General features: G+C 35.5%; 2 protein-coding genes across 4 annotated transcripts; both read right to left on the minus strand.

The window, feature by feature from the left end:
- Nucleotides 1-129: 129 nt before the first annotated feature.
- On the minus strand, nucleotides 130-3,498 carry LOC124843318 (putative transcription factor PosF21). 2 transcript variants are annotated; one of them, XM_047320040.2, is made up of 5 exons: nucleotides 3,332-3,498; nucleotides 2,504-3,237; nucleotides 1,331-1,463; nucleotides 1,121-1,205; nucleotides 130-745 (listed from the first exon to the last, which is right to left on the minus strand). In XM_047320040.2, the coding sequence occupies exons 2-5, from the start codon at nucleotides 3,181-3,183 to the stop codon at nucleotides 369-371; spliced, it is 1,275 nt and encodes a 424-aa protein (XP_047175996.1). In that variant the 5' UTR covers nucleotides 3,184-3,237; nucleotides 3,332-3,498; the 3' UTR covers nucleotides 130-368. The 2 variants fall into 2 exon arrangements, with proteins under 2 accessions (XP_047175996.1, XP_047175997.1); XM_047320041.2 differs by having other exon boundaries at nucleotides 2,504-3,251; nucleotides 3,332-3,497.
- A 1,318-nt stretch (nucleotides 3,499-4,816) lies between these two features.
- Nucleotides 4,817-14,502, minus strand: LOC124843356 (flowering time control protein FPA-like). 2 transcript variants are annotated; one of them, XR_007029268.2, is made up of 7 exons: nucleotides 14,072-14,502; nucleotides 13,700-13,945; nucleotides 13,453-13,494; nucleotides 12,276-13,246; nucleotides 10,339-11,656; nucleotides 7,954-8,080; nucleotides 4,817-5,195 (listed from the first exon to the last, which is right to left on the minus strand). XR_007029268.2 is itself a non-coding variant. In XM_047320092.2 (6 exons), exons 1-5 carry the CDS (start codon nucleotides 14,339-14,341, stop codon nucleotides 10,351-10,353), a joined length of 2,835 nt encoding a protein of 944 aa, XP_047176048.1. In that variant the 5' UTR covers nucleotides 14,342-14,502; the 3' UTR covers nucleotides 7,586-8,080; nucleotides 10,339-10,350. The 2 variants fall into 2 exon arrangements, 1 of the variants encoding a protein (XP_047176048.1); XM_047320092.2 differs by lacking the exon at nucleotides 4,817-5,195 and having other exon boundaries at nucleotides 7,586-8,080.
- Between the last annotated feature and the right edge of the window lie 1,092 nt (nucleotides 14,503-15,594).

Raw genomic sequence — 15,594 nt, forward strand, 5'->3', positions numbered from 1 at the left:
GGAGCTTCAAATAAACATTCGAAATCTCCTCAACAAGACAATGCCTTGGCCAACGTGCACGAACTTTCTCAACAAACAAGAGTTAGCCTATTTTGATGTAGCTGTAGGCAAAAGGAACTGACAGCAGACTGGACCACATGAACCTTACCTAACCCTGTATATCCATAGAAATTAACCTACTATCAATGAATTTTAGTGTTACATAACAGCAAATATGCAAACGCATTATTCTCAATCTCTAACTAGGACCATTTGTACTGTTTTAAGAATGAAAAAATGACAGGTCATTATCTAATACACTAGGACACAAGACGCAGGGAAATCTACCAAGGTAACACAACAAACAAGGCAATGAACAGTCCAAATTTTCAACAGTCCTTAGCTCCTGAAGGATTTACATCTGACAACGCATTATCTTTGGGATGACATGGCGTAGGTGAAGCTTCTCTCATTTTCATGTCGCTTGATTGTTGGTGCTGCTGTTCCCTCTGTTGTTGTTGCTGCTGCTGTTGCAACATTTGTTGTTGAAGCTGCTGAAATTGATGCTGCTTCTGAGGATGAATTTGGAGTTGTTGAAACTGCTGTGCAGCTAAAAGGGTGTGCATGGCATGATTATTGGGATAGAATTGCTGCCCCCCTCCAAAAGAGGCAAAGTTCAGCATAGGTCCTCCTCCATTAGGTGGTATAGCTTGTCCAGTCAGTATTTTCAAATGCTGAATTTCCTCTTTTAATGCGTCATTTAGTGCTACAAGAAAAAGATTCAATTAATTTTCTTGATGTTAAGAGATAAACAAAATAAAGATTCCGTATGCTCAAACTTACAGATCAAATTTCACGCAAGACAGTGAGTTTTTAATCATCATACAGGGAACCACAAATCCAACAACAAAATTTAGATACCAGCTATAGACTAAAATGCAATTTCATCCAAGACTACTAATCCATCGCCAACTAAGATATTACATACAAAGATCATATTGTTTAATATAGTTTACCAAAATATTTTCAAAGATAGGTATAGAAAAAAGCAATGGAAGCAGCAGATATTACATACAAAGATCATCTTGTTTAATATAGTTCAGTAATAGCTTTAGAGAAATTTAAAATTTTCTGATCTTACCATCTTGCAAGTGAACTTGTTGCTCCATGGTTTGTAACCGCAGCTTCAGTTCACTGTTCTCAGAATTCAAGCCATTTGTATCCCTCTGCATATAATCAACAATGATGTGTAAATTATAATCCTCCCATTAGCTTTTCAATTGGAATGTGAAATGGTAATACAGTACTAAAACACGGTTTGTCTAAATATAACAGGCAGAAAAGTCATTACCTGCAAGAGACTTAATTGTGCAGACAAAGATGTTGCTTCCGTTTGCAACGTTTGTACCTTCCTTTCAAGCTCAGCAATGTACCGCATCTTCCTCTCTTTTGATCTCGCAGCAGACTGTCTATTTGCCCATATCCTGGTACACAATTAAAAGTAATGTTTGCCTGTTTGTCATTCCAATTTTCAGGTGCAGGAGATACAAGTGATAATACAAAATAGGTCCAGCATCCGGGCGTTGCCATAAAGACAACCGCAAATGTCAATTTACAACTAAAGGAATATGAGCAGACTCCGCATATCCTCTAAGGGTGTTTGATGTGGCCCACTAGGCAGAGGGTCGAAAGGGCCAAAAACGTGACATTTTAAACAGAGGAGTCATAATGCAATTTTAGAAAGTAGCGTACTGTGGCAGTACTTCCAAAACATGGTCTACTGTATAGCAGATTAGAGATACAACCAACAGAATGTTAGCATTTTCCTTTTAATAGACTGAAACAAACTAACACCTTTAAGCCTTCCTATCTTTCACTATTTCCTCTGATACATTGAGTTTAATACAGCCTACCAGTTATTATCCGTGTTCCACACAATGAGAAATGATAAATAACTAGATACATAATGTCATTCTTCAAAAGTCAAATGCCCGTAACTATTAGACAATCACAAAGGATTGAAACATACAGCAATTAATAGATTATTAGCGAAGAGACCTTGACTACTCTCATAAAGTGTGAAAGTGAACGGATTTCCAACTATGAAGAGAAGTCAACTGTCGTGATTGTGAAAAAAAATATATGTATAAATAATAAAAAAAGAAGTTACAACTTCAAGCATAGATTTTGTAATCAACAATTGTACTACTGCCTCTTATGTTATCAACTAAAAGTACACATCTCTAACATTAGAAAAGTATATTGTCCTGGTTAAAACATTACTGTAGAAAATATCATCAAATTCTACCATGCTTCATAAAAGAAAAAATTTTAAATCCCAAGTTCCTATATGGTCCAAAGCATCACATTCTACTGTTCTGTATCTAAATTTAGCCCTAACAAGAAATGAGGTAACAAAAATGCAAGGGTTTTGAGAATGTGTGTGCTAAGCATGATGTTTACAATTGATTTATCACCCAAAATATGACCGAGAAATAATGCACGAAAAAATCATAAAGCATACCTTTTCGCACGTTTGGGGTCAATCAAGGCAAGCTCAGCAAGCTTAGCAGCTGACATTGCTTTTTTGGAATCCGCCGCAGACAAGTCTTCCGAACCAGAAACCAGCAGCTCAGGCTTGATGGTAGTTGATCCATCCATGGATTGACTATGCTGGTGTCTAACTCTGGGCCGTTCAAGAGTTCCAACAGCACTATTCTCTGCAGAAGAGGTGGGTGCCCCCGATGCCGATGCCGATGCCGAACCCGACGCTCCCACTGCACCAGACGGTTCGCCCATTTGAAACGTGGACGTCGCCGACGACGAATTGAACTTATCCATATCAAGGTACATAGACAACAAGTCCTCCTCGGCTTCGTCGGAGAAGGAAGGCCCATCGGCACCTCCAACCACACCAAGGTCACTGTCAAAGCTAATATCATCCGGAAGGGTAAGAATCTCGGAATGAGCACGCCTGTGACCTCTATTTCTCGGAGGATTATCGGGCATTCTGCTAATATCATGACTAAACCCACTAGACTCCGGTGTGGAAATTCCCGGAGCCAGTGGCAGATACGACGACGTCGACGACGACGGCGGCTCAGATTTCACACTGAACGCAGTTCCGGAAGGTGAGTAACCCGAATAACGTGCCGAGGGAGGTGGCAAACCTCCACCGTGACCTAGAGATTTGTCCTTATCCATAAAGACAAAACAGAATCCTTAATCGTAATCCGTCTATTCCACTACTCCAAAACCCTAGCTAGCAATATCTAGTTAGACAATGAAAATTAGAAACGGCGAATTGAATTAAACATAGTAGCTTGAAGCTAAAGACAAAGCACGGTGGTACCTTCAGGCGAAGATGGTGGAAGATCGGAAGTAGCAGAAACGGTGAAAGTGAAAACCCTAAGAGATCTGAGAGAGAAAGAGAGAGAAAGAACAAAACCGAAGTTTCCAGCTCAAGATATTCAACATTAAGACATTGGACGATAGATTAGGCATAGACATACCCTTACTCTCTCAGACACTATTATTTATTGTTTAATAAATAAATGTCGGAATGTAATCAAATTAAATAATTAAATAATAAATAAATACAACACTCACTTTATCTTATTAAATTTAGCCATTTCACATGTTTATCTTTTTTTCATAAACCAACTTTATGTGCCACATGTCTGATCCTCCATAACACGCTGCTTTATTCAAACCTATCATTCAATTAGATTGAGGGTGACATTCAGCACTGAAATTATAAAATTATGTTAAATCATATAAACAATAACAAAAAAAATTTATTGAACTGTAAATCTGAAATATTACAAATACATGTGAGTGTGAGTGAAAAATTAAAATCCCATATTTACGAATTTTTAAAATCTTGTTGACACGGTAGATTAAGAGAGCGGTCTCTCTATGAATTTTATAGTTGATGTGAAAGGAAGCCAATTTTCAAGTACAAATTTTGTAGTTGGTGTCTAAGTCAATCTTGAATATCAAATCATCTTTTTAAGATTCAAGGAATTAATCTATAAGTCTGAGCATGACATTGAGAAGATATAAGAAAATTAAACATCATATCAAATTTTGAATTAAAATATGATGTCAATTTCTTATATTATATGTGGATTGAACTCGTGATATTTTTATTTCTAATTAATTTTCTCTTGAAATGTTCATAATAATTTTTTCATGAGGTGGCAGAGAATCCAATAGCGTGAATTAATTACTGTACTAATCGAAGTAATGTTGTATGTACGTAGTACTGTAACAGTTCATCTTTTTTTAGAAGTTCCTCGTCATGTTAAGATACATCCTTCGTGTTCAAATAGAATACAGAGAAAGAGAGAGTTTTAAAGAGAAAAGGCTCTAAGAGAATTCTCTGCAAGTTTTTATTTTCTTTATTAAAATATCTTTCTCCATTTAATTTTCGCAATTTTCTTTGTGACTATTATTGCTCTAGTGTTAGTAATGTTTAAGGTACATTTTGCTTTATCTTAATTATTTATAAAAATTTGTTTGATTCCTAAAAGTGGCTGGGAAAAAAGAATAACAATTTGTTTACTTCCTTTCTTTTTCTTTTATTCTGTATAATTCATTAACCTCTGTTCGCTTGGTTTTATTAAAGAGAGGTACAAAAAAAAAAATACTAACATACATTCACCTTAAATTCTTCAATTTATGAATAGAAGTTGTACTCACATGCCTTTCGCCTTGGCATGATTAGAATTGTATATTATAAAAGCAAGTTGGCTCATTTATCATTAAACTATTGCGAAAGAAAGTCAAGTGAAGCAACGCTAAATGTAATAACTCTTTTTCAAACAATCTCGTATGAACAATCAATCCATCGGGAACGATTCAAAATTTATTATGATAGAAAAGTATTGTATCTGTAAATCACATGGTTCAGAAATCAAAGTAAACGATCCGCTAGCTAATGAATCACCGAAACGTAGATTTCTCTACAAAGAAAATGGTACAATAACACTTTTTTCAGAGTCACATGGGTCCCTTTCTAAAATACAAAGAATAGAGCACTGGATCATGATAAGAACAAGGCTTGTGAACACTGTCCGCAATGATAAAGGTAGAAGGAGTAACGAAGAGAGAAAAAAGAATAATGAAGTTGGTTGTATTTATTAAATATGGAGGTGAGGTCATGCGGCAGACGGACACGTTCATCTCTTAAGTACTGCGCACTCAGCAATCACCTACAACTCCACAGAGAGTGGAAATTAGGAGTCATATCCATTACTGCACCAAACCTTCTCATTCATTACATTCAATTATGTACCAAGTAAATCACACCAGTCATCAACATTAAGGCAAATGAAAAATTATTATTTTCTTAAACTTTTAAGATCACAAATGTTCTGTTACATCATTAATGCGCAACCAAACGGCTCTTGAAATGTTCAGACTAGTTGTATCAACAATATACTAATCGGAATTAAGAGAAACTAGAAAAGGATTGATGACTAATGAATAACCAGTAGGAAAACAATAATCCAAAATTAAGTTTTACTATTCTTTGTTTTCTACAATCAGCTTATCCGTACGATATATACGTTAATATCCCTTAATCAAGCTGCCTGCTTATTTATCCATATGTTTACTGATTTGGAAGCGAATTTATACAGGAAGGAATGAGCAAAATGAATTCATACAAGAGAATTTTTCGATTCAGAAACGCGTCACAGTTGGGAGCACAAAAGCATGGTTAGTAACACTAAGTACCCCGCAGTAATTCACTCAACTATGAAATAACATAAATATGTACTGGCATCCCGATGGATGAACAGGAATTGTTGGAAGTAAACGTAAATTTTTTTAACAAGATTCCCTAATGTTTCGTATGCTAACCAAACGCAGAACGAGGAAAAGTACTGGTCAAAATAGATTGAAATTGCAGGATCGAAAAACTAAAATGAAATCCAAATGATAATCGTCTTCTAGGATATTATCGATTATCAAAGCCATACCTGTTATCCAACATTGGTTTATGGAGTAAACCAGAACCCCCACACCCATACCCATACCCACAGACAGATCCACTTTCCTACATTTAATAATTAGACCCAATCAATTGACTTTGACTGTTCTGCAAGGAAATAAAAGCATACATTTATACTAATAACATGAAACATTTATGCCTAAATATCCAGTATGAAACATTTCATCCTGATGAAATTTTATCGGCAGTGAGATAACAACCAGCATTAGAAGGAATTGCAATGACTACTTATTTAGATACATCTTCGCATTAAGAAAGAAGAGCATACAAGTCCGGTCCAGGTGTTGAATTTTTTTTAAGGTATAAATCATTCTGCATTATGTTATCCTTTATTAAACTGGGAATGGAATTTGAGGTTGAATCACGACTATTGCAATCACGTGGGTATTTACGCATTGGCAATAAAATTAGAAAATGCAGTTAGGGGTTCATGTTTTTCATCTAATGTTTCTTGCCTAGGATAAAGCACAAAAAATCAATTAATGAACAAGGTCATTTAGGAGGGAAATTTTCATAAGCCTCTCTGATCAACTAAAAAACCTATCCTCTAAAGCCAATTGATGAAGTAATTAGGATATATTCAGTAGCTATAGAATGAATACAAACAAATCTTCATATTATATTGGGTACGAAAGAGTAATGACAAGGAAGCGTAGGAGAAAAAAAAGCGAAAATCAGAAATGGCATTTGGTACCAAAGTATTAGATTCTATTAATCGTTCCATGAGAATGGTTAGACGAGAAAGCAGTAAATAGCAGTAACTTCACAAATTTCATCAGAAAGTGTCTTCAAATAATCTTTGGAAGCACACTTAAGATCCTTTACATAGTTCAAATTACAACTCAGAAATAAGTTATAGTGTGATTGAGTTCCCAAGCCTAATAATATTTTAACCTTCTAGGGAAAGAAAGTGTTCTAAAACCACAGCTAAAAAATACTGGGAAACAACATTTAAAACAAGTCATCATCGTGCAATTGCAGCGTAATGAAATTCAAAACTTAATTATTATGCCGTATTTTGTTACAATTTTGTATCCACGCAATTAAAAAATAAACACAAACATTCTGAAAAACACTGGAAACAGAGATAATGAATCTGGCATATGTTAGAGAATTTAAAGACAACTAATTTAAACAAATCAGAAATAAATAATAATGGATACATTTAATGCAACTGTTCATAAATAAACCGAAGGAGGTCTACTACAAATGAGGTATTTACTTGATTTGTCTGAATCATTACGCAAGCACTCTAAGATTTGTAGTATGGTAACTGTTACACAGTTGATGTATCTATATCTATATACGTATGAAACCATATATGAAACTAGGTCACTTACTGGCATTGTTCTACCAAGGAATGTACTAAGGACGGTACTGAACAAATATTACGATGGGAGCATTATTAATACTCTTAATTTTCTTTTCCCAGGGATCAAATGCTGTCAATACTCCCAACAATAATAACCCCTAAAAGTAACTAAAGTCCAACAGACAGCCCCCTTCCCATTGATGACAATTTAACAGAAATTTACAAAATCAATTATATTTAACCTAACACAATGTCACACCGAATTGAAGAAAAAGTGAAAACTAATAAGCATAACTATAACATCAATCATTGAATTGAATCATTCCGACAAATGCAGGACCCATCTTGATGTATTTCTTTAGACTCTTGCAGAAAAATATTAAAATAAAAAATACAGATTTCTACTACAAGAAATTATGTGTCCTAGGTTTAAATATTTAATAAAACAACATGAAAAACTATTGCACATAATAATACACACACGAACAAGAATGAAACAGAACCTACACCATTTTTCATACCGAATATAGAACTACAGATATGGTTTCCATGAACTGTAATTTACCATAAAACAGCATACATGACTTCCATGAACAAAAATGTAAAGCACTGTGCAATGAGGTAGCCAATTTTCTTAACATACCTGAATAAGATTTTCCAAATGTTAGTGAGAGGAATGTAGCAACTCTAGCAGATATCCAAGATGATGGAGGAACATGTACACTTAACAAGCAGCATTCCAGGGACTATTAACAGATTACTGGGCAAAACTGTAATCAGAAAAATCGACAAAGTAAATATAAACACAGAAAGGGCAATCATGCAAAGCCTAAATGTACATTCCTAAATATAGCAATAAAGGGCAGGAAATAAATGTCACGCTACAACTAGCAGTGAAATTCTATCTATGTGCGTAAGGAAAAAATAACAGAACAGAAGTGGTATAAAACTGCAAAATATTACTACTCAACCACCATTATGACATTTTATACCATTAGACTAACCACGGTGTACCCACACTCATTTTCACATGATGTACACATGGAAATCCAAGTACAATTTACTGTTATCTAACAGTACAATAGCATGTCTGCAAAAAATTTATTTATTCATCAACAAAAACACAATTTTTTTGTATCCTAGAATTCACAATTAGGAATAAAAAAAATCATTTAAAGCCTTGTTATTAATTGCAGCAAATAGTGGCAATATAGCGCCAGAGCACAATAGCAGACACAACATTAGAGGCAGTGCAGTCGCAATTGAGAAGCACAGTCGAAATCCATGAAATGCCCTTATGTTTTGATCCATATTAGGTATTAGGGGCAGTTCTCCAGCTTCAGAAGGAGAGAAACCCTTGGATAAAATCGCACTGCAATTTCCAGCAACACCTGATTTATGAATATAACAGTTCAAACCGGGTTTGTACTGACTATTACCGGTTTTGGGCCAGTTCAACTAGTTCTCACTAATTCTGATTTGAGATGAACTGACTTTTTAAGTTGACATACTGGTTCTGGTCACCTGACCAGTCAAACTGACAGGTTTGATTTGGTTTCTTAAAACAATGTTATCATGAATTAAAAACAAAAACTACATCTAAAATACAACACATGCCAACTTTAAAGTAATCTAAAGTCTAACTTAATATATTTCAATTTTAAATTAGTTAGGACTTGAGTGTATAACTTAATATCCTCAGATCTAAAAGGCATGGTATTTAATAGAAATGGTTACAACGAGATGAACCACTGTGGCATTTGAACATCACGTCGTGTAGTGATTTCCTATCAAAGCAGTTGACTGTAAGTAATCTTGGGCACTATCTCATAGAACTGTTGCAGAAGCTATCCTCAACAGGAAAAAAGCCCATCTACACACCATGTTTTATGATTATAAACCATTCTTAAGGGTATTTTTTATTTCCCTAACCTTCTTTCTTTCATAAGAAACATGGGGTTTCTGTTTCAACACACTTTATTGACAGAAAGACACCCATTTTTAGTTTCCAGCCAACCCTGTCCTACTTTTTGTCAGGTCATTTTTGGAAAAATACTCTGTTGTTCCCAGGTGTCTCGTGCAGGTATCCGCTCTTCCTTTTGACTCCATTTATACAGCACAAAATCTCTGATCACGTGACGTGACCCATCATAGCTTGCAGTGCTTTTATAGATGACATACACTGGCTGTTGGCCAGCTGATAAGGACTTAAACCAAACCTCAAGCAGAAAAACGAAAACATAGTAGCAAGCAAGCATAAGTTGATTGATATTAATAATACTATATTCATGCTCCGTTTTTTCCGGCTAAATAATATTCACATTGAGTTTCTATCACCTGAACAGCACATTGAAAAACTTTCTGTATAGTATATGCACTCCAACACAAAATGCAACATGTAGAATATATGGCACCAGAACTGTGACACGTAAAAGCTGCAGCCAATTGGTACAGTATGCCACATGCCATACCATCAATAACTACATTTAAAAGTACCATTGTAATTAAATATGCCAAAACCTACCAATAAAGAACACACCCAACCTGATAACAAATAACAAATTGACTGAAAAACTTCCAAAGGAAACACCCAGCCTAACACCAAGTTACCCACAAAATCTATCAGTTAAGCCTTCATTTTCTCCTCAAATCTCTCCACATCCCTGACCCCCTATAGAAATACCCTGATCCAGAAGACCATCCTCACAGAACTGGATAACAGCATAGACTCACATTTGCTTACAAGTGATAATTTTATCTTTTTAAGTTAAAATACTGAGGACTTGCATCATTTCTCATAATACTACTACATGATTCTCAGATTTAGAAGCCAGAGATGACTTATCCATATAATATGCAACTAAGCTATGCAACAGGTAACAAGCAATATGTTATTTCTGGGGCATAAAAAGATTTGGGAAAATAATGCAATATGATCACAATCCCTAGATGTGAAGAAAATAATCAACCAAATCTTATTACGATATAAAGAACAATTAAAAGAATTAGCCATAGGATGATTACTCACGAAAAACAATTCTTATTGTTGATTTCCAGGTCCATGCTCTCCTTGGGTTTGCTGTTGCTGTATTTGGAAGAGAAGGTTTGCAGCAAACTGTAGTGTTGAGTGGTACCTCTGGTTCTTATCAGCCTCCAATTCAGAGATTCCCTGGCCAGCAGGTTGAAGTTGCTGATTTGGGGGCTCTGAATTCATGTGTTGCTGTGAAGCAGCATTGGAAACTTGGTTGGATGAAGGAATAAGATTATTAGGTTGTTGGAATGCCTTAGAACTATATAGAACAGAGGGATCTGTTCCCTGAACTACTCCATATCCTTTCTCATTGCTGTGGGGCACTTCCACCTGATACTGTTGACTGAGTTGAGCGGGAACAGCTTCCTGTCCATTTTGAGGAGGTATAATGAAATTAGTCAAGGATGTAGATGACGAAAAAGCACCTAGCTGCTGAAGACTTGAAGCCGTATCATGGAAATGTGCACTGCCAGAGACAACTTGAGCAGGGTGCCCAGTAGAAGATGCAGGTGGATAAGGATGATATTGAGCATTATTAATACTCCCAAACGGTTGAGGACGATAACTAGGGGGATCCGTAGTTTGCTGATCTTGTTTCCACAAATGAGATTGATTTCCATCAATAGATGCAACAGATGGAAAAGGTGGCTTCATAGTAGAGGGACCAACCACTGTCATTGTGCCACCAGCTGTTGATGATTGTATAGTTGAAGGGAGAAACGAAGTTAAAGTTGCAATAAGTTCAGGGGTCAATGTAACTCCCGCTTGGGATGCAGAAGCTGTATAAGTAGAAGAATAACCAGGAGGAACAGAATGAACTGGAGGAGTGACACTGGTCGCAAGATGAAGTGGTTTTGGCAGATGCTTAGAATCATCGTGCAACAATCTATTATATTCCGTTGGTAAAATTGGTTGCTCCTTTACAGAGATTGAACCATACTCTGGTTGTGAAGGGGGAATCTGTTGCACATACTGAGTAGAGGGCGAAGGAAAATGCATTGATTGTTGCATAGATGTGCTACTTGGAACTGGTGGAAACTTAAGAACCACACCGTATAATCGTTCAGGTCCCGTGACTTTCAAAACCTTGGTCAAGAAATCAGAAGGAGGTACCAAAAATAAGGTGGTATTATCAATAAACTTGGCAACACCAGCACGGTTTTTTGCTTTAAGGTAACGAAGGAATTCGGTGTATGAAGGAAAATCCTCTTCACTATCAGGGAGAAAGAAAACAATTTCAAAGCCAATTGCATCAGTATAGTGTTTCGTTAACATATCCAATCCAGTTCTAGCAGCACAATCTACAACATCAGGACTGCAGGAAAAGCACAAAACAAACTTTAATTACAACAGCAAAAAGAGTAGCCTGAAAAAAGTAGAGGCAGGAGGCTATAAAAACATTATCCAGGACAGACGAAAGGGTAGGCATAAAGGAAATAGAAGGCAATGATGCCCATCTGTACACACGTAGATTTTACAGAGTGAATAAAGTGATGGTTTTCCTTTAGCATTACTTTCAAACTAGTTGCCATTCAAATTCATACCAAAACTATTATGTATATGCTAGGATTATAGTTTACACACACTATGTGAAACTACATTTCATCTACAATTTTTAAACCATAGTTCAGGAACATGAGACTTTGCAAGAACAATAAACAGCCTATGCTTCCTAACCATAGGCAGGAAGAATAATAAAACATAACAGAAAAGCTTGCACACAGTGCAAAACACTGAAATTTCATGTCAAGGTAAATGCTTCACAGTAAGGAAAAAGCATGCAAAGGAAAAATTACATGCAGCATGAGGACCTTGCATGAAACAGGAGATTAAAAATAACAATTATGAGTATCAAAACTATTTCCTTCATCCAATCCCTTGAGTTTCAAAAAACGGACTAAGACAGTCAAAAGAAACGGGAAAATTATACTCACATCTCAGTGCCTATCCCTTTTCCAATAGGCACACATCTAGCACGACAAACAGGAGTTCCCCCTTTCGCAATAACTCCACGCCATATATGATCAATATCAGGTTGGACAGAACCAGGAACTCCAGAAGTGATCCTAGTGCCAACTGGACCAAGGTGACCCTTTGGACCAGAACCACCTCCATCAATAATTGGATCGATTGCAAATGGTTGTTCTAATCTTAATCCGCGGTCATCATTATTTCTTAAAGGAAATGAAGCATCACCAATTAGCAAAGCATCATCTATCCTTGATCGTTTAGAATCTCTTGAAAATTGGTTTGTATCAAGTACATCCCATGGACCGGAGCTGGGCCTAATACCAGGCATAGGAGAAGAAAGCATACCAGGGGCAGGAGGAGATGGCCTTTTCCAGCTTGGACCCATTTTCGAGCTACCATCTTGAAATTTGTGAAGTGTGCTCATCTCATTAAAATCAGGACCATTGCTAAGAGGATCAAGACCTTGGGGAACAAAAGGTCGCATTGAGACAGTAGGTCCACTTATACCACCAGGTGGCAATTGCCCTGGAAAATTATTTGGAACAATAGGACGATTTTGACCAAATACATCCGATTGTGGAGGTCGAAATGGAAGCTCGTTCATTAATCCATCGGGTAAAGGCCCTTTACTTCCAGGGTAAAATCCAGGGTAATCTTTGCCAGGTGTTGTATCACTGCTTGAATACATAATCGTTATTCTAGGATCATTAAAAAGCCGTCCCTGAAGGCCCTCTTTGGCACGGCGAGCTTCATCAATGCTTCTAAACTCAACAAACGAATAATGTCTAGAAGGAAAACTCTTGATTCTCTCAATTTCACCAAACAAAATCATGGCATTGTGGAGCATTTGTTCATCAATTTGAAACGAAGGAGGAAAACCTATCCACAAAATGTTACTGGGTGGACTATTCCTCCCCATTGAAGGTTGTAAATGCTGTGACACACGAATGAGTATTTATAAGGAACATTAGTAAAGTTCCAAGTAAGAGGCATATAGAAAATTGAAAAAGCTAATCATTTTATGAACCCACTCTTCCTAACAAAGTGTGGTGCGTGTCTGACCAAAACATAAACATAGCATGTATCCAATTACACATAAACATTACTAAACAAATTCAATTAGGATTGCGGAACTCTAACCTGTGGTCTAGCCTGAAACTGCCCTTGGTCAACCATAAAATCCTATAGAAATCGGTAAAGGAAGCAATAGGTAAATGAGAATAATAGGCAGAAGAAAATAATAGGTAAACTTTCCACTGACCTCAATGAAACTACTTTACAGACACAACCACGACACATCAAGATGCTTGTAGACTAACAGGCAACCGAATTAACAAAAAAAAAATGGAAAATGAACGAAAGAGCAAATTAATCAAAAGAAGCTTACCCTATTCATAGATTGTGACCTAAGGAAGTCCACACAAATATGGCTACCACCTAATCGCTTCCCGTTCATGACTTTCATGGCCCGCGTAGCATCATCCAAATTGAGAAACTCAACACACGCAGTACGACGGTCTCTGAAGAACTTGAAATCCTCAATCTTACCGAATTTACGAAACTCCGCTTCCAAATCCTCCATCGCTACGTTGTGGCTAACACCACCCACCCATAGCTGTTTACACGGTCTTGCCTGAAAACACATTACGTTCATTTTATCATTTAATCACCATCATTATTCCCAGTGAAAAGTCACATTGTGAAAAACACGAAAAATAAATATAAATCGTAACGATAAACGCTTTCAGTTCCCACAAACCGGTATTGCAAATTCGATTCTGATTTGAAAGCCGCGCAGCGACGCGCCTTGTAAATTTGTTTTCGCCGCCTTGGCCTCTTCAACGCGTCCGAACAAAACGAAAGCGAAGGTGCGTGGGGAATAGGAAATGAGTGCGTCGAGAGAACCGTACGGAGCGAATAGTTCCATGAGATCGGAATCGGCGACATCCGGCGGCAGATTTCCAACCCATAGGTTGTTTGTTGGAGTTCCCCACTCCTCGCTTTCCACGGATTTTGTAGGAGGCGCCATTGTAATTCGAAAACTGCAACAATGGAGAAGTAGGTTTTGCTTCAAGGCGGGGAAAAATCCCCAAATGTAGTTTATTATCGCAAAGAGCGTTTCAAACCCTACGAATGAAAGACAGAGAATTTTGATTTTGTTTCCACTCCTCGCATGGACCCACCTCGCCGCATGAAATTCTTAAGCTAAATTATACAAACTCTCTTATCCGCATTAATTATTTAACTTTCGAAAAAATTAATTTGATGCTTTATTTTTATTTAAAACCGATTTAAAATGGTGATTATGTGAGTTTAATCTTAAGTTCAATAACTTTCCAAGTTTATCACTTCATCTTTGTCTCTGTCACTTTTTTTTTTCTTTCTATACTCATCAGATGCACTTCCAACATTAAAATTACCTTCAACGACAAAAACAAAAAACCTATGTTTCAATCATGAATTTGTTCTTGTTTTGGCAAGAAGGAAGAGGTTAACCTGGGTCCACATTTAAAGAACAACGACAGATTGAAATAATGAGGAAAGCAAAATAAATTAAACACTTTTGACAGCATAAATATTAGACAGTTTGGGGTTTGTTAAGCAATTTTTAAAATATAAAGGAACAATTTTTAGGATATTTTCAATTATATTTTATTAATTATTTGCATTGACTATTTAAGACTTTTATATTTTGTATTGAATTTTTAATGTTTTTAATTATGATTATCATTTTATTTTTATTTCTTTACTATTTTAGTTGTTTTAACGTGTTAATAAATATGAGATATGATTGATATAAAATCATACACGCAAGTAATTTTTATTATTTTTGTTAAAAACACTTATACATATATATATTATTATATAAATGTAATTAATATTTTTTGTATTCATATTTTTTTCAATTGTATACTTAATAAATAATTATTTTTTAAATTAAAATAATTATCCTACTAATTTTATTTTGTAAGTAATCGTTTTTTATTCAATTGTTTTTTATTTAACTTTTCTTTTAAATTAATATTTTTTAAACTAAAAAAGTATCTAAAATAAAATAATATCTACAAAATAAATAAAAAAATTATGTACAATAAATTAAAAATATTATTTATATTTACTTTTATAATTAAAATAGAGATTTACCTTTTTCATGTATATATATTTTATTTTCAATTTTATTGTTTAAGTAAATGTTATTTTAAACTAAAATAATTACATTTTTATTTTTTCTATTTAAATGATTGTTAATTTAAATTTAGTTGTTTTTAAATTAAAATAGTT

This window comes from Vigna umbellata, chromosome 6, assembly GCF_029865625.1.
Source record: "Vigna umbellata cultivar VRB3 chromosome 6, Vumbellata_1.0, whole genome shotgun sequence".
Lineage (NCBI taxonomy): Eukaryota > Viridiplantae > Streptophyta > Magnoliopsida > Fabales > Fabaceae > Vigna > Vigna umbellata.